At 38.6% G+C, this 27,851-nt stretch overlaps 1 protein-coding gene across 1 annotated transcript in view; it reads right to left on the minus strand.

Moving 5' to 3' along the window:
- The window catches only part of LOC108512630 (myotubularin-related protein 13-like), a 329,858-nt gene that overhangs the window by 10,648 nt on the left and 291,359 nt on the right, over positions 1–27,851 (minus strand). The window contains exons 10-13 of the mRNA XM_017847959.1: positions 26,063–26,140; positions 25,105–25,218; positions 24,514–24,642; positions 21,041–21,139 (exon numbers count right to left, since the gene is read on the minus strand). Coding sequence (XP_017703448.1) covers positions 21,041–21,139; positions 24,514–24,642; positions 25,105–25,218; positions 26,063–26,140 — 420 coding nt within the window. The remainder of the gene's footprint in view (positions 1–21,040; positions 21,140–24,513; positions 24,643–25,104; positions 25,219–26,062; positions 26,141–27,851) is intronic.

A 27,851-nucleotide genomic window follows, 5' to 3' on the forward strand; every position in this document is an offset into this window, starting at 1 on the left:
GCTACATTATCTGTCTTGTTTGTTCCAAAAATGACTTGCAGTGGTTTAGAAAAAGCAGGATGCACTGGCCAGGCACAGTGTCTCATGCTTATGTAATCTCAGCACTTTGGGAGTTCGAAGTGGGCAAATCACTTTAGTACAGGAGTTCAAGACCAGCCTGGGCAACATAGTAAGACCCCATTTCTACAAAAAATAAAAAATTAGCCAGGCATGGTGGTGCCTGCCCGTAGTCCCAGCTACTCAGGGGACTGAGGGAGGAGGATAGTTTAAGCCTGGGAGATGGAGGCTGTGGTGAGCTGTGATTGCACCACCACACTATATAGCCTGGGTGACAGAGTGAGACCTTATCTCAAAAAAGGAAAAAAAAAAAAGAAAAGAAAAAGAAGGATGCACATATCACTTTTAGTCAAAATCTCTAAGGAGTTGGTCCTGTAACTTGGTAAGTTCATCCTAAACTTTATAGGGACATACAAAGACCAAAAATAGTTAAGGAAATTCTGAAGAAGAGTTAAGTGGGAGAGTTAAGATTTCCAGGTATCAAAACTTATATAAACCTTTAATAATTAACACAGTACAACAATTGTTATTAGTGAAGAGTTAAAAGGACGAATGGAATAGAGAGTCCCAAAACAGGACTATGTGAGAAAATATGATAGAGATAGGTGGCATGACAATTCAGGGGGAGAGGTTAGATAATTCAATGAGAGAGGTAGTTTAACAAAGTATTTTTAGTTCATGATCTCTGATTTCAGAATGCCTGGTTTCAAACCCTAGCTTGGCCACTTACTAGTACTGTGACCTGGTGTAGTGTCAATTCACTTACCCCTGGTGTTTTAGTTTTCACATCTGTAAGGAAGATAATAATATAGTACCTACTTCATAAGGTTCTTATGAGTATTGAATGAGCTGTTACAGTAAAGCTGTTAGAACACACACACACACACACACGCCACCCCAGAATGAATCTAAAGTCTGTTTTCCAAAAATTTTGGCTACATTCATTTTAAAAGTATTTATTCTCTTATTCTCTGCATATTCTATGGCATGGTACCATGCTTCTATAACTAAAGCCATCTCTTTCTTCCAAGATTTCCATCATATTACCAACTACTTATATTTGAGTATCTGATATGTTTTTTGTTTGTTTGTTTTTGAGACAGAGTTTCACTTTGTTGTCCAGGCTGGGGTGCAGTGGTGCGATCTCTGCTCACTGCAACCTCTGCCTCCTGGGTTCAAGTGATTCTTCTGGCTCAGCCTCCCAAGTAGCTGGGATTACAGGTGTGCACCACTATGCCCAGTTAATTCTTTTGTATTTTTAGTAGAGATGGGGGTTTCACTATGTCAGTCAGGCTGGTCTCGAACTCCTCACCTCGTGATCCGCCCGCCTCGGCCTCCCAAAGTGCTGGGATTACAGAAATGAGCCACCACGCCCTCCAATAAGTTTTAAATAGAAAACATTTATGTACAAAAGATGTTGCTATAACTTATTAACAGTCTTCCCAGAAGCAATTAGAAATATTGTAAACCAAATCCATACACAATTTAGAATTATAAACATTTAAAAGATCATGTTAAAACAAAGTTCAAAGTTGAATATCTGTAGTTGTATAGATATTCTACACCAAAATGCAGGTTAGGGGTTAATTTTGTTAAATTATGATGTAGTTAGCTGTGTTTAGAAGATTCGAAAAAGACTCATGCCCCAGAACCTAGTAGTATTTGGTTTTCTGGCTCCTGAGTCTGTATACTGCTGCCCTCTAACGGGCAGCATGATAAACGTAAAGGACCACATTTGCCACCTCGAACCTAATTTGGTCACAAAATGACTTCTGAGAAGACAACAGCAATGAGAGGAGGTTTAGGGTAGGGCTCACTGTATTCTGCATATACTTAAAAACATCTGCTCTTACTTGTAACACAAAATGTGTTTGGACTGGTCCCTTGAAGGTCACCAAGCTCATTAAAAGCTACAGCCCAATTTTGTGTTGAATCTCCTTGTTGAAATAAGGAAATCCATTATTTTCTGACAGTACAAAGCAGCAGCCAAATTTTCATCTCTGATTCCAGAGAAATGCAAATATAAAGTAATAAACAAGGGCTAGACAACTAAACACTTACAGTGAATCTGACAACATTTATTTCCAAAGCAACCAAAATAAACTACTGAAAAAAGTTTGGCAGAATGCACTGTCTTTTAAATTTTGAATTTGGATGATGATTTTCAAGGACTGGTCTTTATAATCCTGCTTTAAGAGTATACTTTAGTAATTTGAAGTACAATAATTTTTTTCAGACATGAAAAAACGACATATACACACATCATCTAGTCTGCAACACTCCCCCAAACCTCCCAGCTTTGGTAGACTAAGTGAGAATATTCCTCGGGGTTACAGAATACAAGGCTTGAAACTAATTAATTTCAAATAAAAGCAAAGCAAGGCACAACAAAAGCCCCAAACCCCAATGGAAATTCAAAGTAGGCAACAGCCACCATGGGAAAAAGAAAATTTTTCCTACGCATTGGTCTCAGCACTGAATGACAAATCAATATGATATTGTTAGAGCTTACCAAGCTTCCCAGATTAATTCAAGTATTTGAAATTATTTAATGTGCACCAATTATACTTAGAGCTATGTGGGATAGCAAGTTACACAAATTTTTTTCTAATACAGTTGATGGCAATACTATCACTGGAGTAAATTGCTAAACACTGTCAAAATGTAACTGGACTCTTTAGAGTTGCCTGGTAGTGTACATGACACTGATGGAATGACTCGTCCTCAATTTTCCAACTTCACAGGACTTTCAAGGATCACATCCTTGTGAGATGACTGAGACATTCAATTGAATGTCTTATCCTTTTTTTAATTTTTAATTTTTTTATTTTTTTTCAGGCGGAGTCTTGGTCTGTCGCCCAGGCTGGAGTGCAGTGAGGCGGTCTCGGCTCACTGCAAGCTCCGCCTCCCAGGTTCATGGCAATCTCCCGCCTCAGCCTCCCAAGTAGCTGGGACTACAGGCGCCCGCTAATTTTTTGTATTTATTTAGAGATCGAGACCATTCACAGGATGGTCTCGATCGCCTGACCTCGTGATCCGCCCGCCTCAGCCTCCCAAAGTGCTGGGATTACAGGCGTGAGCCACCCGGCCTGAATGTCTTATCCTTAATACAAATACATTTGGTGGATGACTTTATTTCTGATATGCTGGTTGCCCTAATTCAGGGTTTCTCAACCTATGCACTAATTGACATTTGGGCTTGATAATTATTTGGGGTAAAGAGTGGGTGTCTTGTATATTGTAAGATGTTTAGAAGTATCTTTAGCCTTTATCCACTAATGACAGTAGCACAGTCCCTCCAACTGTGACCACCAAACATGTTTCCAGACGAATTTCATGAAGTAGGGTGGGAGGGTTGCTCCTGTTGAGAACCAATGCTCTAATTCATGACTCCAGATGGAGATTTCTTATTTTAAGACAGGTACTCTTGTCCCAAGTACGAAGGCAACATACAGTGACCAGCTAAGAGTCCTACACTCTCACTTACCTGCTAAAATACAAAGTAGAATCACAATGAGACACCGCCACATAACTGTTGGAAAGGCTAAAACAAGACTCCCCCGCCCCCCAACCACCAAAACAAAAAAAAAAAGAAAAGAAAAGAAGGAAACCAGCTGGGTGCAGTGGCTCATGCCTGTAATCCCAGCACTTTTGGGAGGCTGAGGCGGGTGGATCATGGGAGTTCGAGACCAGCCTGACCACCATGGAGAAATCCCCGCCTCTACTAAAAATATAAAATTAGCCAGGTGTGGTGGTGCATGCCTGTAAACCCAGCTACTTGGGAGGCTGAGGCAAGAGAATCGCTTGAACCCGGGAAGCAGAGATTGTGGTGAGTCAAGATCACGCCATTGCACTCCAGCCTGGGTAACAACAGCGAAACTCTGACTAAAAAAAAAAAGAAACCAACTGACAATACCAAGTGTGAGTAAAGATGTGGCACAAATGAAATGCTAATATACTGCTGGTGAGAATGCAAAATGATATAGACACTTGAGAAAACAGTTGGGCACTTTCCTATACAGTTAAATATTATATTACCATATATTCCAGCATCCCACTTCTAGGTATTCATACAAGAGAAATGAAAACTTATATTCACACAAAAACTTATGCAAATGTTTGGGGTGGTTCTATTCATTATTGCTAAAATTGTCTTTCAGTTGTAAATAAAACTTTAGTCCATCCATAAAGTGGATTACCACTCAGAAAAAGGAATAAATAATTGTATGAAGCAACATGATTGAATCTGAAATACATTGTGCTAAGTGAATGAAGCTAAACGCAAAAAACTACATAATGACATTATGGAAAAGGCAAAACTACAGAGACAAAATAATAGATAGGTGGTTGCCAAGTGTTTGAGGTGGTGGGAAGATGTGACTATAAAGGAGAATTAGGGAACTTTGGGGGATGATAGAAATACTCTATGTCTTATTGTGGTGCTAGTGGTTGTATGACTTCATGCATTTGTCAAAACTCATAACTGTAGATTAAAAAGTATACATTTTACTGTATATAAAAATTAGATCATGATAAACCTGACTTATAAGTGAACAAAGAAATCAGATCGGACGGGACAGGGGGTTCAATTTGAAGCCTATGCTTTGGGGTAGGGCTTCACTTCATCATCATAATCTATATAAGTCATTTATGTCATGTCTTGACTCTCTAAAGGTAATCACAATATTTTACTTCCATCCTATAATTTAAAAATTCCTTTATTCAGTTGGCAAATAGTATAAATATCATCAGTGTAGATTGCATTTGCCTGGTAGTGAAATTAACATTTTGCAGAAATGTAAAGTGTATAGATTTTATTTGATTTGGACTAGTTATTTCTTGTATTTGAGTTTTCTTCTCCCATTAGGACTTCTAACACCTATTTGGTTCAATGCTGGGCAATGAAATATCCATAAGGCACAATTAGAAATTTCATATTATTATTATTATTATTCTTTTTTTTTTTTTTTGAGACAAAGTCTCGCCCCATTGCGCAGGCTGGAGTGCAATGGCATGATCTCGGCTCATTGCAACCTCTGCCTCCCAGGTTCAGGCGATTCTCCTGCCTCAGCCTCCCAAGTAGCTGGGATTTCAGGCACATGCCACTATGCCCGGCTAATTTTTTGTATCTTTAGTAAGAGACGGTGTTTCACCATGTTGGCCAGGCTGGTCTCAAACTCCTGACCTCACGATATGCCCGCCTTGGCCTCCCAAAGTGTTGGGATTACAGGCGTGAGCCACCACACCCAGCCCAGAAATCTCATATTATTTTACAAAGAATTCTAGGTTCTTTAATATTTCCTTTAACTTTTACTAAAACTGTCAGATAAAGCCAGGTATGGTGGTAAGTGTCTGTAGTCCCAGCTACTTGGCAGCATGAGGTGGGAGGATCGCTTGAGGCCAGAAGTTTGAGGCTGTAGTGCACTATGTTTGTGCCCGTGAATAGCCACTGTACTTCAGCCCGGGCAATAAAGTGAGACACCATCTCTAAAATAAAAAGCAAGAAACAACAAAACAAAATTGTCAAATTACATATCTAACAAATATTTTATACTATCACAGATGCAAAACAAATTAGAAAAACTGTACTACGTAAAACAATAAAACACGTCCAACTGATTTCTTAATGCCCTGAAGTAGTTTTATGAAGTTCTTGTCTTGGCCTATCTTTTTATCTTGGCCTATCTTAATGTTCTCACTTTGTGAAAACATTTGTTAGTGGCCCTTTATATGTGCATATTAAGAGTCATAGCGATCAGGGGCACTGGCTCACCCCTTAATCCCAACACTTTAGGAGGCTGAGATAGGAGGACTGCTTGAGGCTAGGAGTTCAAGACCAAGACCATCCTGGGCAACATAGTGAGACCCTGTCTCTACAAAAAAATTACAAAAAGTTAGCTAGGCATGGTGGTGTGTGCCTATAGTCCCAGCTACTAGGAAGGCTGAAGCAGGAGGATTGCTTGAACCTAGGAGGTCAAGGTTGTAATGAACTACGATCAAGCCACTGCACTCCTTTCTGGGTGTCAGGGCATGACCCTGTCTCTTTAAGAAAAAAAAAAAGAATCATAGCGATAGGGCAGGGAAGTAGTTAAACGTGCTCTCATGCAGACACTGAAGATTCTGAAAGCCAAAAAAGTAGGTCAATCCCTACATTATCAACTGGAAATGGAAAGAAGCTGCATAGGTGTGTTGCCGATAATCTCTGTGGTATAAACCCTGCCAATGCTTACAAGGTTTGTCTCTATTAGATTTAGTCCTTTTCTTCTCCTTCCTTCCACCTAAACCATTCCCCCAAAGTCACCAAATGCCTTTCTTAATTATTTGGGAAGCTCCAGAAAGCTAAAAGAGCAGCTAAGCTCAGTTACAATTCATCCTACTCACATTCCTGAAATCTCACTAAAAAGCAATACAAAGGAGTGGTGAGAAGAGACTGCAAAATTAAGGTACATTTTTGAGGTGCTTCCAAGGGAAACGAAAAGAGGGCCTAGATACACATACCAGACTTCAGTGCAATAAAGTATTTACAAACATCTGAATGGAATCACCAGGTCTCAATCCCAACCCAATAATAAGGAAAGAGTCAAATTATATGGTTGGTTCTTGCTTACCAAAAGGGAATTTTAGAAATGTGATTAAAAAAAAAAAAACTGACTAGTTAAAAATAGAACCATGTGGATTATTTTCCTTGCATTGACACCATCCTGCCTCCCTTCCCCCAATTTCCTGCACAACCTATGAAAGTAACTTTACTGTCATGTTCTGCTTTTTAACTTTATGAAGTGTTTACTTCATGAATGATGATTTTATCATGGACTTCAGAATCTTAGCACTAGAATGAATCTCAGACAATCTAATGACAATCCACTGGGATAGTCACAAATTCTTTTTTTTTTTTTTTTTTTTTTTTGAGATGGAGTCTCGCTCTGTCGCCTGGGCTGGAGTGCAGTGGCCGGATCTCAGCTCACTGCAAGCTCCGCCTCCCGGGTTTACGCCATTCTCCAGCCTCAGCCTCCCGAGTAGCTGGGACTACAGGCGCCCGCCACCTCGCCCGGCTAGTTTTTTGTATTTTTTAGTAGAGACGGGGTTTCACCGTGTTAGCCAGGATGGTCCCAATCTGCTGACCTCGTGATCCGCCCGTCTCGGCCTCCCAAAGTGCTGGGATTACAGGCTTGAGCCACCGCGCCCGGCCACAAATTCTTACTTGTCATGTCTGTGTATCCTTTTCTGAAGGATATTAGGAGAATTATGTATCTAGAAAATGCCTGGCACTAATAAGTACTTAAGGAATAGAATTTATTAAATTAAATGAAATATAATTAGATTGTGAAAAAAATTTCCAATAAGGCCCATGAAATGTAGAAGACATCTGAAGGGCTCTTACCTAGTAATACAATCTTTTAATATTTCATGATGCTCACTTTTGAAGCGTCAGTTTTAAAGGATAGGGACAGTCTGTGTTTTGTTTGTTTTTGTTTTTGAGACAGGGTCTCACTTTATCACCCAGGCTGGAGTGTAGTGGCAGGACTTTGGCTCAACGCAGCCTCAACCTTCTGGGCTCAAGCCTCGACCTCCTGGGCCGAGGCGAGTGGATCCCTTGAGCCCAGGAGTTCCAGATCAGCCTGGGCAACAAGGTGAAACTCCGTCTCTACCAAAAAAATAAAAAAAATTAGCCGGGTATGGTGGCATATGCCTGTAGTCCCAGCTACTCGGGAGGCTGAGGTTAGAGGATCACTGGAGCCCAGGAGGTCGAGGCTGCAGTGAGCCAAGATTGTGCCACTGCACTCCAGCCTGGGCAACAGACTGAGACCTTGTCTCAAACAAACAAAAAGAACAACATCTAAAGTCAACTACTGCAAACATCATTGTTTTTTCCAATTGGAGATGATCCAGCCTTATAGTGAAAAAACACAGGCTTAGGAAATGAATAGATGAAAATTCCTAATTTAAAATCTGGATTTCATCACTTAAGAGTCGTATGATTCTGAGTCAATTAGCCCCACTAAAATGGGGATAATGATACTTGCCTTACATTGTCATGAGGATTAGAGATCATTGTATGTAAAGTGCTTAATCCCATGCCTGACACAATGTAGCTAAATGTGCTCTCATGCAGACACTGAAGATTCTGAAAGCCAAAGTGGGCCAAGTCCTGCATTATCAGCTGGGCATGGAAAGAAAAACAGTATATTTATATATGAACTCAGTATTTATTACTATTATAATAGGTCAACAGAAATTTCTCAGATGATCATGCTGTAATTACTTCTACACAGCCACCATAAGTGGCAAAGACCAGCACACAACACAAGTTTTCCTTCTAACAGAATTCTACCAGATTTCTTTTTTAAGTTTTAGTATACTAATCAGGAAACACATTTATTATATTGATCATAGTTATAAACAACTAAAAATGTGATCAGTCCGGCTGGGTGCGGTGGATCACTCCTGTAATCCCAGCACTTTGGGAGGCCGAGGCGGGTGGATCACAAGGTCAGGAGATCGAGACCACCCTGGCTAACACGGTGAAAACCCATCTCTACTAAAAATACAAAAATTAGCTGGGCATGGTGGCGGGCGCCTGTAGTCCCAGCTACTAGGGAGGCTGAGGCAGGAGAATGGTGTGAACCTGGGAGGCGGAGTACAGTGAGCCGAGACCACGCCACTGCACTCCAGCCTGGGCAACAGAGCAAGACTCTGCCTCAAAAAAAAAAATGTGATCAGTCAATAAATTCAAGTAACAGATCTTGGCATGCAAGTTGCCAGAAAAATAATTTATTTATACTTTTGCTAAACCAATATTACGATTTAATGTGTGATGTATTTAGAAATCTGAAAGTATTGCTTCTTAGTAAAGAAGCCAATAATCTACAAGTAACAGTCAATTAAAGTACTTCTGTGTTAAGTAATTTAAAATTGAAATCAAATTCATCTTTTTTTTTTCTGAGACAGGGTCTTGCTCTGTTGCCTAGGCTGGAGTACGGTGGCTCAATCATAGCTTTCTGCAGCCTCAAACTCCTTGGCTGAACTCCTGGGCTCAAGCAATCCTCCCACCTCAGTCTCCTGAACAGGCAGGACTACAGGTGTCCATCACCACATGTAATTTTTTTTTCTTTTTTCAAGACAGAGTCTTGCTCTGTCACCTAGGCTGGATGCGTTGGTGTGATCTCGGCTCACTGCAACCTCCGCCTCCTGGGTTCAAGCAATTCTCCTGCCTCAGCCTCCCAAATGGTTGGGATTATAGGCATGTGCCAGCATGTGTGGCTAATTTTTGTATTTTTAGTAAAGACAGGATTTCACCATGTTGGCCAGGCTGGTCTTGAACTCCTGACCTCAAGCGATTTGCCCACCTTGGCCTCCCAAAGTGCTGGGATCACAGGCATGAGCCACCACACTCAGACTAAATTCATCTTTTAACAGGCACAAGAAACGTTATGGCTAATGATTTCTGCATGTGTTAGTAATATTACTGTTGCCTTAATATTACAGGCAGACTATATCTATTTCCAGAATTTATAATGAACCACTAGCAACTGATAAAACAGAACTTAAGAATTTTCTATTTACCAAAATTTAGATAAGCATAATTAATAAAAGATGGATTTTTTTGTTTTAATATGAAACCTCTGAACTTTATGTTGTTCTTTCAAAAAAGTATATATTACCTCAAAGAAAGATCACATTCTAAATGTAGAACTTAAAACTCAGAAATAATGGAATAACATTAAAAAAGGCATTTTTTTAAGTATCCCTGATTGTATCCAATTGGTTCTCAAATTTCAAATGAATGTGACAAAGCATTGACTAATAATCCAGTGTCCAAAAAGGTCCATCTAGTCAAATCACTAAATTAAACAACACCTGTTGCAGGTCAAGATACTGACCCTGAATTCTTCTTCACTATTTCCTTAAAAATACATCTTCCCCAGAAGCTAAGTAAGTGGTACTCATTAAAGCTGGCAACAATAGACACTGAGGACTACCAGACAGGGGAGGAAAGGAGTGGGGAAAGGGGGTGAAAAGTGACTACTGGGTACTTTGCTCAGTACCTGGGTGGTGGCATCAATCGTACCCTAAACCTCAGCATCACACACTAAGCCCAGCTAACAAATCTGTACATGTGACCCCTAAATCTAAAATAAAACTTGAAATTATTTAAAAGATGTTTGAAATAGGCAAAAATAAAAGTTTACTTGATTTATAATTTCTCTTATTTTTTTCAAGAGGTATACAGTCAATAACCACCATCTTATTAGTAAGATTTTAATGTTCAATTCTACATTTCCCTTATGAAAAGACTAATGAGAAAATGTATAACCACTACTATATTTTAATCTTTGGATGCCAATACTCTATTTAAATCAATGATATGGCTCTAATTTTAGATTGGTTGAGTTGTCTTTGCAGAAGTTATTTGCTATACAGATAAAGTATATGTTAGAACCACAAATTAAAAGAAAATTTCTACTTTGACAATGTTGAGATTAGAAACAGTATAGAATGTTACATTTCTGTCTTCCAGAATATTTTTTTGTTTACTAAATTAAAGTCAGAATCTAATCATAATTTTAAAAATTTACATCTTCCCTCAACTTTTCCCTGGAGGACTACAGTTCCCACTTACTTTACTTTTTTTAGGACTGAAAGCTCCACAGCAGGAGAAATAAGGAACACTCATGAGCCCAAATCCATTTTTCCATATGAATATAATCTCTGTCATTTTAGGCTCTTTTCTTTCCTGGTGTTCAAATAGTTTTTCACATTTTACCACATCCGAATCCTTTTAACTTATTGCATTTCCTCTATCCATGGAATATTTTCATCCTTGTGTTTCTGTGGTCACTTCCCAATTTGCTATTTTTCTTTCAGCTTTTCGCTCCCTCTCTGTTCAAAACAGTGCAACTCCTGATCCAGCTGACAACCACCGTACCAAGCCAAAGCAGAGCACACTGGTCAGTTGTGTTTGAGGTGGTTCTGGTCTCCAGTGAGTCTCACCTTTATGTCTTATAAGAGACCCAAATAAAAACCATAATGAGGGCAAATGACAAACTGAAAAAACTGTGACTAACATGTTTTCATAACACACTGATTGACAGGAAAATTACTTTGAAAAATGTGGTCTATTTTGATATACAGTACCAACTGTAATATCTCATAATTTACAATCTAGAGCAAAAAATCTATCACAGAAAGAGGAAGCGTTCTAGCTCTGTCAACAAAATACTTTAACAGTATATTTTCAAAATTAATGACTGTCTAAAGAGAGGGGATCATGGCAGATGACAGGTAGGACTAGATTGCAGCTCCAGACAGAGCAGCATGTGGAGGCTTGCATTGTGAGTTTTAGCTCCAGATCAACTGCAAGAACAAACCAGTAATCCGGAGAGGACCCAGAGACCCTCGGAAGGAAGTGGACTGCTCCTGCGGGATTCGGGAGACACCCCAAATACTGTGAGTGCCCCAACTGCCTAAGTGGGAAACGGAGACCCTCCTCTCCCGAACACACAGTGGAGAAGCTGAAGGTCTGTTTGTGGGAGAAGTTTCTAGTTTACCTAAAGCTGAGTCAAGTTAGAGAGCCAAGCAAAATACAGGGGTAGAGAAAGCAGCAGAAAGGCCCTGGAAGCTCGCTGGGTCCCAAAGCAGCCCATTCCTGCCTGGCACCACAGGGATCCCTGGGGACGGTGGCCAGAGGACTGGCGGGTAAAACTCCACAGGGAGAAGGAATTCTCTGGTTGAACTTTGTAACTATTTGAATGGGGTGAGAAGCCCCAGGGGTAGTGGGGGATGAAAATCCGGGTTACAGACTTCACAGGCAGGGGAAGAACTGAAGCACTTTTCTTTCACAGCTGGGAGGCGGATAGCCTCGCGCAAGTTTTCAAGCCTGTCTTGCCCTCCGCCTGGAAACAGACTCAGGGCTACTGGGGGGCACAGTGGGAGAGAAACTGGCCCTTCTGTTTGCGTGGGAGCTGGGTGAGGCTTGTGCCTGCTGGTTTTCCCCCACTTTCCTGACAACCTGCATGACTCAACAGAGGCAGCCATAATCTCCCTAGGTAAGCAACTCCAGTGACCTGGGAATCTCACCCCCATCCCCCACAGCAGCCACAGCAAGACCTGCCCAAAGAGAACCTGAGCTAAGACAGGCCTAGCTCTGTCCCAACCTGATGGTCCTTCCCTATCCATCCTCATAGCAGAAGACAAAGGGCATATAATCTTGGGAGTTCACCGCTGGTCCCTCTCCACATTACTACAGTTGATGCTTTCTGGAAGGCACCACCCCTGACAGGAGGCCAATCAGAACAAAAATAGAGCATTAAACCACCAAAGCTAAGGGCCCTCAGGGAGTTCACTGCACCCTCCGCCACCTCCACCAGAACAGGCATTGGTATCCACAGCTGAGAGACCCATAGACGGTTCACATCACAGGACTCTGTGCAGACAATCCCCAGTACCAGCCTGGAGCCCGGTAGACTCGCTGGGTGGCTAGACCCAGAAGAGAGACAACAATCACTGCAGTTTGGCTCACAGGGAGTCACATCCACAGGAAAAGAGGGAGAGTACTACATCAAGGGAACACCCTGTGGGACAAAATAATCTGAACAACAGCCTTCAGCCCTAGACCTTCCTTCCCTCTGACAGTGTCTACCCCAATGAGAAGGAATCAGAAAACCAACCCTGGTAATATGATAAAACAAGGCTCTTCAACATCCCCCAAAAAATCACACTAGTTCACTAGTAATGGACCCAAACCAAGAAGAAATCCTTGATTACCTGAAAAAGAACTCAGGAGGTTAGTTATTAAGCTAATCAGGGAGGGAGCAGAGAAAGGCAAAGCCCAAGGCAAGGAAATTCAAAAAATGATACAAGAAGTGAAGGAAGAAATATTCATGGAAATAGATAGCTTAAAGAGAAAACAATAAAAAATTCAGGAAACTTTGGACACACTTTTAGAAATGGGAAATGCTCTGGAAAGTCTCAGCAATAGAATTGAACAAGTAGAAGAAAGAAATTCAGAGTTGGAAGACAAGGTCTTCAAATTAACCTAATCCAACAAAGACAAAGAAAAAAGAGTAAGAAAATATGAACAAAGCCTCCAAGAAGTCTGGGATTATGTTAAACGACCAAACCTAAGAATAATCGCTGTACCTGAGGAAGAAGAGAATTCTAAAAGCCTGGAAAACATATTTGGGGGAATAATCGAGGAAAACTTCCCTGGCCTTCCAAGAGACCCAGACATCCAAATACAAGAAGCACAAAGAACACCTGGAAATTCATCACAAAAAGATCTTCACCTAGGCACATTGTCACCCGGTTATTCAAAATTAAGACAAAGGAAAGAATCTTAAGAGCTGTGAGACAGAAGCAACAGGTAACCTATAAAGGAAAACCTATCAGATTAACAGCAGATTTCTCAGCAGAAACCCTACAAACCAGAAGAAATTGGGGCCCTATCTTCAGCCTCCTCAAACAAAACAATTATCAGCCAAGAATTTTGTATCCAGCAAAACTAAACATCACATACGAAAGTCATTTTTCAGACAAACAAATGCTGAAAGAATTCACCATTACCAAACCACCACTACAAGAACTGCTAAAAGGAGCTCTAAATCTTGAAACAAATCCAGGAAACACATCAAAAAAGNACCTGGAAATTCATCACAAAAGATCTTCACCTAGGCACATTGTCACCCGGTTATTCAAAATTAAGACAAAGGAAAGAATCTTAAGAGCTGTGAGACAGAAGCAACAGGTAACCTATAAAGGAAAACCTATCAGATTAACAGCAGATTTCTCAGCAGAAACCCTACAAACCAGAAGAAATTGGGGCCCTATCTTCAGCCTCCTCAAACAAAACAATTATCAGCCAAGAATTTTGTATCCAGCAAAACTAAACATCACATACGAAAGTCATTTTCAGACAAACAAATGCTGAAAGAATTCACCATTACCAAACCACCACTACAAGAACTGCTAAAAGGAGCTCTAAATCTTGAAACAAATCCAGGAAACACATCAAAACAGAACCTCTTTAAAACATAAATCACACAGGACCTATAAAACAAAACACAAGTTAAAAGCAAAACAAAAGCAAAACCAAATCACACAGGCAACGAAGAGCATGATGAAAGCAATGGTACCTCACATTTCAATACTAACACTGAATGTAAATGACCTGAATGCTCCACTTAAAAGATACAGAACTGAAGAATGGATAAGAACTCACCAACCAACCATCTGCTGCCTTCAGAAGACTCACCTAACACATAAGGACTCACATAAACTTAAGGTAAAGGAGTAGAAAAAGGCATGTCATGCAAATGGACACCAAAAGCGAGCAGGGGTAGCTATTCTTTTTAGATGGTTTGTTTTGTTTTGTTTTGTTTGAGATAGAGTCCTGCTCTGGCACTCAGGCTGGAGTACAGTGGTGCGATCTTGGCTCACTGCAACCTCTGCCTCTCAGGTTCAAGTGATTTTCCTGCCTCAGCCTCCCAAATAGCTGGGATTATAGGTGCCTGCCACCATGCCTGGCTAATTTTTGTATTTTTAGTAGAGATGGGGTTTCACCATGTTGGCAAGGCTGGTCTCAATTTCCTGACCTCAAGAGATCCTCCCGCCTCGGCCTCCCAAAGTGCTGGGATTACAAGCGTGAGCCACCATGCCTGGCTGGGTAAGCTATTCTGATATGAGACAAAACAAACTGTAAAGCAACAGTGGTTAAAAAAGACAAAGAGGCACAGTATATAATGGTAAAAGGCCTTCTCCAGCAGGAAAATATCACAATCCTAAACATATATGCACCTAACACTGGAGCTCCCAAATTTATAAAACAATTACTAATAGACTTAAGAAATGAGATAGACAGCAACACAATAATAGTGGGGACTTCAATACTCCACTGACAGCATTAGACAGGTCCTCAATACAGAAAGTCAACAAAGAAACAATGGATATAAACTATATCTTGGAACAAACAGACTTAATGGATATATACAGAACATTTTATCCAACCACCGCAGAATACACATTCTATTCAACAGTGCATGGAACTTTCTCCAAGATAGACCATATCATAGGCCATAAAACAAGCCTCAATAAACTTAAGAAAATTGAAATTTTATCCAGCACTCTCTCAAACCACAGTGGAATAAAACTGGAAATTAACTCCAACAGGAACCTTCAAAACCATGCAAATACATGGAATTTAAATAACCTGCTCCTGAATGAGCATTCAGTGAAAACGAAATCAAGATGGAGATTAGAAAATTCTTTGAGCTGAATGATAATAATGACACAACCTATCAAAACCTCTGGGATACAGCAAAGGCGGTGCTAAGAGGAAAGTTCATAGCCCTAAACGCCTACATCAAAAGTCTGAAAGAGCACAAACAGACAATCTAAGGTTACACCTCAAGGAACCAGAGAAACAAGAACAAACCAAATTTAAACCCAGCGGAAGAAAGGAAATAACCAAGATCAGAGCAGAACTAAATGAAATTGAAACAAAAAAAATTACAAAAGATAAATGAAACAAAAGCTGGTTCTTTGAAAAGATAAATAAAATTGATAGACCATTAGCAAGATTAACCAAGAAAAGAAGACAGAAAATTCAAACAACCTCACTAAAAAATGAAACTGGAGATATTACACCTGACACCACTGAAATACAAAGGATCATTCAAGGCAACACCTTTACACACATAAATTAGAAAACCTAGAAGAGACTAATAAATTCCTGGAAAATACAACCCTCCTAGCTTAAATCAGAAAGAATTAGATACCCTGAACAAACCAATAACATGCAGCAAGATTGAAATGGTAATTTAAAATTACCAACAGAAAAAAGTCGAGGACCAGATGGATTCACAGCAGAATTCTATCAGACATTCAATGAAAATTGGTACCAATCCTTTTGACACTATTCCACAAGACACAGAAAGAAGGAACTCCCCTAATTTATTGTATGAAGCCAGCATCACCCTAATACCCAAACCAGGAAAGGACATAACCAAAAAAAGAAAACTGCAGACTGATATCCTTGATGAACACAGATGCTAAAATCCTTAACAAAATACTAGCTAACCAAATCCAACAACATATCAAAAGATAATCCACCATGATCAAGTGGGTTTCATACCAGGGATGCAGGGATAGGTTAACATACATAAGTCAATAAATGTGATATACCATATAAACAGAATTAAAACAAAATCACATGATCATCTCAATAGATACAGACAAAGCACTGGACAAAATTTAGCATCCCTTTATGATTAAAACTCTCAGCAAAACTGGCATATGAGGGACATACCTTAACGTCATAAAAGCCATCTATACCAAACCCACAGTCAACATAATACTGAATGGGGAAAAGCTGAAAGCATTCCCTCTGAGAACTGGAACAAGACAAGGATAACCACTCTCACCACACTCCTTTTCAACACAGTACTGGAAGTCCTAGCCAGAACAATCAGACAAGAGAAAGAAATAAAGGGCATCTAAATTGGTAAAGAGGAAGTAAAACTGTCACTGCTTGCTGATGGTATAATCATTTACCTTGAAAACCCTAAACACTCCTCTAGAAAGCTCATAGAACTGGTAACAGAATTCAGCAAAGTTTCCAGATACGAGATTAATGTACACAAATCAGAAGCTCTTCTATAAACCAATAGCGACCAAGCAGAGAAGCAAATCAAGAACTCAACCCCTTTACAATAGATGCAAAAAAGTTAAAATACTTAGCAATATACCTAACAAAGGAGTCGAAAGACCTCTACATGGAAAACTACAAAACATAGCTGAAAAAAATAATAAACGATGCAAACAAATGGAAACACATCCCATGCTCATGGATGGGTAGAACCAATATTGTGAAAATGACCATACCACCAAAAGCAATCTACAAATTCAATGCAATCCCCATCGGAATACCATCATCATTCTTCACAGAATTAGAAAAAACAATTCTAAAATTCATATGGAACCAAAGAAGAGCCCACACAGCCAAAGCAAGACTAAGCAAAAAGAACAAATTTGGAGGCATCACACTACCTGATTTCAAACTATACTATAAGGCCATAGTCACCAAAACAGCATGGTACTGGTATGAAAACAGGCACATAGACCAATGGAACAGAATAGAGAACCCAGAAATAAACTCAAATACTTACAGCCAACTGATCTTCAACAAAGAAAACGAAAACATAAAGTGGGGAAAGGACATCTTTTTCAACAAATGGTGCTNCTAACACTGGAGCTCCCAAATTTATAAAACAATTACTAATAGACTTAAGAAATGAGATAGACAGCAACACAATAATAGTGGGGGACTTCAATACTCCACTGACAGCATTAGACAGGTCCTCAATACAGAAAGTCAACAAAGAAACAATGGATATAAACTATATCTTGGAACAAACAGACTTAATGGATATATACAGAACATTTTATCCAACCACCGCAGAATACACATTCTATTCAACAGTGCATGGAACTTTCTCCAAGATAGACCATATCATAGGCCATAAAACAAGCCTCAATAAACTTAAGAAAATTGAAATTTTATCCAGCACTCTCTCAAACCACAGTGGAATAAAACTGGAAATTAACTCCAACAGGAACCTTCAAAACCATGCAAATACATGGAATTTAAATAACCTGCTCCTGAATGAGCATTCAGTGAAAAACGAAATCAAGATGGAGATTAGAAAATTCTTTGAGCTGAATGATAATAATGACACAACCTATCAAAACCTCTGGGATACAGCAAAGGCGGTGCTAAGAGGAAAGTTCATAGCCCTAAACGCCTACATCAAAAAGTCTGAAAGAGCACAAACAGACAATCTAAGGTTACACCTCAAGGAACCAGAGAAACAAGAACAAACCAAATTTAAACCCAGCGGAAGAAAGGAAATAACCAAGATCAGAGCAGAACTAAATGAAATTGAAACAAAAAAAATTACAAAAGATAAATGAAACAAAAAGCTGGTTCTTTGAAAAGATAAATAAAATTGATAGACCATTAGCAAGATTAACCAAGAAAAGAAGACAGAAAATTCAAACAACCTCACTAAAAAATGAAACTGGAGATATTACACCTGACACCACTGAAATACAAAGGATCATTCAAGGCAACACCTTTACACACATAAATTAGAAAACCTAGAAGAGACTAATAAATTCCTGGAAAAATACAACCCTCCTAGCTTAAATCAGAAAGAATTAGATACCCTGAACAAACCAATAACATGCAGCAAGATTGAAATGGTAATTTAAAAATTACCAACAGAAAAAAGTCGAGGACCAGATGGATTCACAGCAGAATTCTATCAGACATTCAATGAAAAATTGGTACCAATCCTTTTGACACTATTCCACAAGACACAGAAAGAAGGAACTCCCCCTAATTTATTGTATGAAGCCAGCATCACCCTAATACCCAAACCAGGAAAGGACATAACCAAAAAAAGAAAACTGCAGACTGATATCCTTGATGAACACAGATGCTAAAATCCTTAACAAAATACTAGCTAACCAAATCCAACAACATATCAAAAAGATAATCCACCATGATCAAGTGGGTTTCATACCAGGGATGCAGGGATAGGTTAACATACATAAGTCAATAAATGTGATATACCATATAAACAGAATTAAAAACAAAAATCACATGATCATCTCAATAGATACAGACAAAGCACTGGACAAAATTTAGCATCCCTTTATGATTAAAACTCTCAGCAAAACTGGCATATGAGGGACATACCTTAACGTCATAAAAGCCATCTATACCAAACCCACAGTCAACATAATACTGAATGGGGAAAAGCTGAAAGCATTCCCTCTGAGAACTGGAACAAGACAAGGATAACCACTCTCACCACACTCCTTTTCAACACAGTACTGGAAGTCCTAGCCAGAACAATCAGACAAGAGAAAGAAATAAAGGGCATCTAAATTGGTAAAGAGGAAGTAAAACTGTCACTGCTTGCTGATGGTATAATCATTTACCTTGAAAACCCTAAAGACTCCTCTAGAAAGCTCATAGAACTGGTAACAGAATTCAGCAAAGTTTCCAGATACGAGATTAATGTACACAAATCAGAAGCTCTTCTATAAACCAATAGCGACCAAGCAGAGAAGCAAATCAAGAACTCAACCCCTTTACAATAGATGCAAAAAAGTTAAAATACTTAGCAATATACCTAACAAAGGAGTCGAAAGACCTCTACATGGAAAACTACAAAACATAGCTGAAAAAAATAATAAACGATGCAAACAAATGGAAACACATCCCATGCTCATGGATGGGTAGAACCAATATTGTGAAAATGACCATACCACCAAAAGCAATCTACAAATTCAATGCAATCCCCATCGGAATACCATCATCATTCTTCACAGAATTAGAAAAAACAATTCTAAAATTCATATGGAACCAAAGAAGAGCCCACACAGCCAAAGCAAGACTAAGCAAAAAGAACAAATTTGGAGGCATCACACTACCTGATTTCAAACTATACTATAAGGCCATAGTCACCAAAACAGCATGGTACTGGTATGAAAACAGGCACATAGACCAATGGAACAGAATAGAGAACCCAGAAATAAACTCAAATACTTACAGCCAACTGATCTTCAACAAAGAAAACGAAAACATAAAGTGGGGAAAGGACATCTTTTTCAACAAATGGTGCTGGGATAATTGGTTAGCCACATGTAGGAGAATGAAACTGGATCCTCATCTCTCACCTTATACAAAAATCAACTCAATATGGATTAAGGACTTAAAACCTAAGACCTGAAACTATAAAAATTCTAGAACACTGGAAAAACCCTTCTAGACATTGGCTTAGGCAAAGATTTCATGACCAAGAACCCAAAAGCAAATGCAATAAAAACAAAGATAAATAACTGGGGCCTAATTAATGAGCTTTTGCACAGCAAAAGGAACAGTCAGCAGAGTAAACAGACAACCCACAGTGTGGGAGAAAATCTTCACAATCTATACATCTGACAAAAGACTACTATGCAGAATCTATAACAAACTCAAACAAATCAGTAAGAAAAAAACAATCCCATCCAAAAGTGGGCTAAGGACATGAATAGACAGTTCTCAAAAGAAGATATACAAATTGCCGACAAACATATGAAAAAATGCTCAACATCACTAATGTCAGGGAAATGCAAATCAAAGCCATAATGCGATACCATCTTACTCCTGCAAGAATGGCCATAATCAAAAGATCAAAAAACAGTTGATGTTGGAGTGGATGTGGTCAACGAGGAACACTTCTACACTGCTGGTGGCAATGTAAACTAGTACAGCTACTATGGAAAACGGTGTGAAGATTCCTTAAAGAACTAAAAGTAGAACTACTATTTGATCGAGCAATCACACTACGGGGTTTTACTCAGAGGAAAAGAAGTCATTATTTGAAAAAGATACTTGCACATGCATGTTTATAGCAGCACAATTCACAATTGCAAAACCATGGAAACAACCCAAATGCCCATCGATGAGTGGATAAAGAAACTGTGCCATATATATATATATATATATATATATATATATGCATACATATATTGCGCAACCATGAAAAGGAATGAATTAACAGCATTTACAGTAACCTGGATGAGATAAGAGACTATTTTTCTAAGTGATGTAACTCAGGGATGGAAAACCAAACATTATATGTTCTCACTGATACATGGGAGCTAAGCTATGAGGACACAAAGGCATAAGAATGATACAATAAACTTTGGGGACTTGGGGGGAAGAGTGGGAGGGAGGCAAGGGATAAAAGACTACAAATGTGATGCAGTGTATACGGCTTGGGTGATGAGTGTACCAAAATCTCACAGATCACCACTAAAGAACTCACTCATGTAACCACATACCACCTGTACCCCAATAACTTAGGAAAAATAAAATAAAATAAAAAATAAATAAATAAAATTAATGACTGTCTAAATAAATATACTTACTTACATTTTTGAATAGTTGCTCAGCAAGTTCTCTGACATGCTTTATCATCTTCACTGGGTTATTTTCTTCAACTTTAATTCTCTCTACTTCAAAGGCTACCAACTAGGAAAAGAATCAAAAGGAAAACATCAATTCCAAAATATGCCAAATTCAAAAACTGTGATAATTTCATACAATTTGCAAGCCAAAAAAATCCAACATATAGCCCGGGCGCGGTGGCTCAAGCCTGTAATCCCAGCACTTTGGGAGGCCGAGACGGGCGGATCATGAGGTCAGGAGATCGATACCATCCTGGCTAACAAAGGTGAAACCCCGTCTCTACTAAAATACAAAAAACTAGCCGGGCGAGATGGCGAGTGCCTGTAGTCCCAGCTACTCGGGAGGCTGAGACAGAAGAATGGCGTGAACCCGGGAGGCGGAGCTTGCAGTGAGCTGAGATCCGGCCACTGCACTCCGGCCTGGGCGACAGAGCGAGACTCCGTCTCCAAAAAAAAAAAAATCCAACATATACATTATTTTTAAAACAAAATATTTTAGGTTTTGGGGTTTCACCTCCATTCTGGGGTTACAGGGTCAATCAAACCCTTGAATTATATAGTGGTCCCTCCCTGAGGATTTAGGGCCCTACTTCTTCTAGGGAAAAGTCATTTCTGGAACTCAGAGAGACCCTGTCATTCCACAGGCCTCAGTCAGAGAAATTCAGACAGTCAGAAAGTGTCTGAACACTTCCTTAACTCACAAAACATGAACCAAATGTCCAAGTCAGGATGCTCAGACTTTAGTCCTAGCTCTGCTAACAGTGTGTGATCTGGGACAAGGCACTTAAACTCCTGAGCTTCAGTTTGCTCATCTCTAAAATAAGATGGAAGAACAAAATGGCCTTTAGATTCCTTCTAGTCTCAAACTATCTCTTTATTAACTAATTTACTGTGTGAGTGTATACTTAGGGTAAAGAAAAGAAGGCTGACAGGAAAAAAATTGTGGAGGGTAAATAGATGGACAATAAAAATAAAAAGGTACAATACAGGATTCTTCTAGGAACTAATAGATTCGCTGCATAGGCATATAAAACTATGGCTTACCTATTCTAGGCTAGGATTCAGAAAGATGATCAAGGACAAACATTCTTTTCATTCTAAGACATCTATCTGATGGGAGTGTGAGAACAAGGCCATGCACAATGCAAGCTGCCTCTCAAAGCCCCCATAATACCCCATTGTGGTAGGCTGCCCTAGGCTAAGTGAAAACAAGGATCCCTTTCCCAGGAGCAAATGCTATTTTTCTACCAAAGCATTCCCATGCCAATGGCCAAAGAGGGTAGAATGAGAAATTAGTTAGTTCTGATGGCTCATTTTTCTTAGGCTCTTGACTGATATATACATATGATTCACTGGCAGTCAAGTAACAAAAGTAAGACACCCAGAGTCACCACTGTGGGCCAAACAGAGAACTGGATGAACACTAATGGGTGACGCAGTAGGAACCTTGGCTTATCATTGTTTCCAATCTAGAGTATATTTGTATAAACAATAAATACATAAAAAATAAGTTAGCACATAAAGTTAGAGACATAAAATGAAGCCTAACGCAGTTGAGTGGCTCTCAGAGTCAACGACTTTGGGAGAGTTTGGGAGAGGTGGTGAGATAAGAGGGAAAAGACCTACAAAATAGAGGCTGTGGCAAGCAAGTTTTCTGTAAGTAACCAATCTTGCTTTTTAGTTGTGATGAAGCTGTCAGAGGAAGATAAATTTGAATAGAAAAGAGAGAGTATATAAACCAATGTTACTATTCATAAAGCTTCAAAGACTAACAAAATGTAGGTGCTAGAAAAGACCTTGGAGACCGTCTATTTTAAACCCATAAAATATTATGTTATGAATTACTTAGTACAGAATCTAAAGGCTGATATGTTAGTAGAATCAATAACCAATCATGTTATATGGTAGTATTAGAGAATCAATGACCAATAATTGATTACAAAAAATTGTCCACCTCAGGATGTTTCCTAAATCTTTGTATGCTTTGTGTTATTAATTAAAGTATCTGATGCAGTAAACATATTCTACACAGAACTAAAACATGTGTCTCTTCTTTAAAAATTCTTACCTATGAATACTTCACTATCTTTTATTTTTTTTATTTTTATTTTTTGAGACGGAGTCTCGCTCTATCGCCCAGGCTGGAGTGCGGTGGGCGGATCTCAGCTCACTACAAGCTCCGCCTCCCGGGTTGACGCCATTCTCCTGTCTCAGCCTCCCGAGTAGCTGGGACTACAGGCGCCCGCCTCGTCGCCCGGCTGGTTTTTTGTATTTTTTAGTAGAGACGGGGTTTCACCGTATTAGCCAGGATGGTCTCGATCTCCTGACCTTGTGATCTGCCCGTCTCAGCCTCCCAAAGTGCTGGGATTACAGGCTTGAGCCACCGCGCCCGGCCACTTCACTATCTTTAAAAAAAATAAAAGATCCTTCTCCTCTGAACCAAAGATATTTAAGACCTTCATTCCTACCTTCCCTATATAAAAGAAAATTACCAGAGGCAAAACACGACCACTATCACGATTCTCCAATATCTTGGGATCTAGGAATGTGGTTCTTTTATAGATATCAAGAAACTTTTTTAGATTTTTGGTTCTAATATGGTACTCTTTCAAAAATTGAAATGAGAATAATATTCTTGTTCTATCCACCAGAGTGGGCTGCTGTGAATATAGAGTTAAATGATAAATGGAAAGGTGATTTTAAAAAAGAGCACAATAAATGCAAATAGCATTCTTATTTTGAGTCACATCTGCCCTGCTTCTCCCTTTATATGGCTAATTACTTGAAGATAGAGACAGAAATCTGTTTTCCATATATTTAATGTCTCCTAAGACAGGTAGAGAAGGGTTGAAAATTGATTGGTGAGAATGCCACAAACTTAAACTATGGCTCTATGATTCTGATAGACTACATGTAACTCCAGTTTGAAGTAATTTCAGCTATCTTAGCTTCAAATTAGACCTTTCTCCCTATAACACTGACAAAAGAATTACTGTATTAGGGCCTTTAAAAATAAGAGTTCTATTTATACAATCACTGTTACCTTTTCAAAAAGATTTTAATCAACTATTTTTTAAAAGGTAATAGTTTAAAATATGAATAGTTTTTGGAGTATGAGTGGTTTTCAGTTACATGGATGAATTATATAGTGGTGAATTCTGAGACTTTGGTGCACCCATCACCTGAGTAGTGTACATTGTTCAATTATTTAAAATTCAGTTGTTCAAAAATTATATGTACTTTCAAGGCATCTTATAATTTTTTTGGTAATTTTTATAATCCACATTAAAATATCAAGATTTGATAAGCATAATAAATAACATTGGGATTAATACCTAATTTATATATGACTATATAAATATGAAAATGTAACTTTTACTTTTAACTACTAGTCTAATTATGTCTATAAATAATGCCTTCATTTAATAAGAACTATACCTCATCAAAGAGATCACAAGATCTATAAGGAGGACCTCTTTCTGAAACAAAACCTGCAAATGCCATTCCATTGAGTACTTTAGTGAGGAAATCATTCTCGACCAAACCACGCTGCCCCAAGAATGCTGTCTGTGAAAAAAGAAAACGTGAAATAATAATTTATCACTTGGTAATGGACAAATGGTCAAAACAAAAATACAGTAAAAAGAGCAAGGCCTATATAAATCCCTTCATGTATAAATATGTGTTGTCATAAAATATATTTCTCTCAAAGAGAGTTATTCTGAAATACTACATATATTGAAAAGAATAAAAATGAATCTGTCTCCATGTTAGCAGAAGAAATCAGAAATTAACATTCAATTTTAAAAGAAAAATGGATTTAAAGTTAACATATTCTAAGACATTATGTGAGTTCCATATTATTATTATGGAACTTCTTAAGAACTGATATCTAACCACACAGAGATTTTAAATAATCACATTTGATAAATCAAGGTCAAAATAAATGGCTAGGAAAAAAAATCAAGTAGTTTTATTAAATTAGAATATATTTCTTGGACAGATACAATACAGCACTCTATATCTTACTTTGTGGAAATGTATTACTGGCTCTGCATGAATTCTTATAAGTTGCAGGCAGGATCTATATCCTTGGAAGAGTTGTGCAAATAATCTAAGGAAAACTGCTCGCACCTCTTTATCCTAAAAATATAAGAAAGGTTAGGTAATTTAACTTCTTAAAAACAAACGAAATATCGAGTCAAAAGGTGACCTTTTCATATATCCCAAGGACCTTTGGCATATATCCCAAGTCCTTTTATTTTTATATGCACCAAAACAATTACAGTCACAACCAAATATAAGACAAATATAAGAAGAAAAAACTCTTAAGATTGTATTTAATCCAGCTTTTACTGGAATCACAGTTTAGAACTGTAAGGAAACTGACAGATTCTGTTAGTCAATGCCTTACTTAATTGATCAGGAAATGAAAGTCAAGAATGCTTAAGTATATGTGTTCAGCTCCCTGAGGTTCCTTATTGGTTACAAAGCCCACTGCTAAGAAATGCATTGAGCAAAATAAAAAAGGGGCCTCTGTTATATATATAACCTTCTATGGCTTCTAATTGGTACTATATCCATCCACACACTCTTCAAACTTGATTCTCTCCTATAACCAACATTCTTTATATCCATTTTTGTAAGCATCTCTTTTGTTTTTAACCCTTGCCTGGCTGTTTCAATTTGATGCTTGGCACAGTTTTCCAGGCTATAATCTAGGCTCTGATTTTCTGTCCTACACTTAACTCATGCCTCCTCAGGGCAACAGTCTTAGCCCTAGTGGCCTGTTGCCCATTGTGCTTCCCTGTGCCTCCTCCTTGAAAAGGACATAGACAGTCAGCGGCAAGTCTCTTAATTTCTAGTTTTGGGTACTTTTTACTCTGCTGTCCATCTAACTCTAACTTTACTTAGCTTCTTTAAAAACCCTACAAATAAAAGTACAGCTCTCTTCAACAGCATTAAATTTAAATATTAAACTTCTTACCAGCATTTTTGAGTGGGATAAAGCTGTCCGTGGAGGAGGAAAAGCATGATCTGCTACTTCCAAATCTGGGTGTAAAATCTAAAGCAAAAAAAGTTTTGTTATGTAAAATATCCTAATATCAATGAAATCTATTATTGGGACATTAAGATGAAAATGTCAGCATATGAATTATAATATATTCCCTCCATTAATATAATTCAACTAGCTGGGGGTAGTTCTATATGTACCACTGTAGAAAGATCTCCAAGACAAAATATTCAGTTGAAACATGTTCTAGAAAAATACACACAGTATGGTCTAATTTATTTGAAAATAAAACAAAATAAACCCTAAATCTACATAGGTACACACACACACACACACACACACACACACATATATATGAGAGAATGAAAAGTTCTGAAAAAAATACACTAAACTATAAAATAGTAGTCATCTCTGGTAAGGGAATAATCTATATAGCTGAATTTTTTAAAAACAGCTGCTTGTTTTTATGTTCTAAGTGTAATTAGAAATTACTGAGGAGATGCCAGGTGCAGTGGCTCATGCCTGTAATCCCAGCACTTTGGGAGGGCAAGGTGGGTGGATCACTTGAGGTTAGGAATTCGGGACCAGCCTGGCCAACATAGTGAAACCCTGTCTCTAGTGAAAATACAAAAATTAGCTCGGCATGGTGGCACATGCCTGTAGTCCCAGCTACTTGAGAGGCTGAGGCAGAATAGCTTGAACCTGGGAGACGGAGGTTGCAGTGAGCTGAGATCGCACCACTGCACTCCAGCCTGGGAGACAGAACAAGACTCTGTCTCAAAAAAAAAAAAAAAAAATTACTGAGGAGAAAGAAAATAAGATTTTGAACTTTGCAGTCTAAACAGGTAAAAGCATAAAACCATGTCACAAAAGTGCTAAAATTATATAAGTGCAATATATGAAATGTAAAGCATAACTAATTCAACTGAGGGAAAACTAAACAAAAAATAAAGTAACATATGAGTTAGGCTTTGAAGGAAAGCAGGTTGGGGAGCAGCTGGGAAAGAAGGGCCTGTGTAGGACTTACACAGAGAAGATGAAATTGTATCAGTATGTAGCAAATTTTCTCCTTGCAGGATCATTTTCAAATACTAAGATTTTTGATGGTATGCTGAGAACAGACCAAAAGACTCAAAACAACACTTAAAGACAACACTAAAATATTGGCAGTTCAAGTCATTGAATCACAGGCACAGTACAAAATATCTTGGTGTCTATAAAATAATCCATTGTTATTACACAGTTTAAGTATAGTGTTGCCATTTGATTATAATTATTTACTAATGAAACAAAGCTTATATGCTTGTGTGTTGATGTTCCCAATCACCCATGAAATCTAGTTTCTTTTTGGTCCTAGTTTGACAATACATTATGCTCCTATTTCTTTTTTTCTTTTCTTTTCTTCTTCTTCTTCTTTTTTTTTTTTTTTGAGACGGAGTTTCGCTCTTGTTGCCCAGGCTGGAGTGCAATGCCGTGATCTCGGCTCACGGCGACCTCTGCCTCCTGAGTTCAAGCGAGCCTCCTGTCTCAGCCTCCCGAGTAGCTGGGATTACAAGTGTACACCACCACACCTGGCTAATTTTTTTTTTTTTTTTTTTTTTTTTTTTTTTAGTAGAGATGGGATTTCGCCATGTTGGTCAGGTTGGTCTCAAATTCCTGACCTCAGATGATCCACCCACCTCAGCCTTCCAAAATGTTGGGATTACAGGTGTGAGCCACCGCACCCGTCCCTATGCTCCTATTTCTTTTTTTTTTTTTTTTT

This window comes from Rhinopithecus bieti, unplaced genomic scaffold (assembly GCF_001698545.2).
Source record: "Rhinopithecus bieti isolate Rb0 unplaced genomic scaffold, ASM169854v2 scaffold_30862, whole genome shotgun sequence".
NCBI lineage: Eukaryota > Metazoa > Chordata > Mammalia > Primates > Cercopithecidae > Rhinopithecus > Rhinopithecus bieti.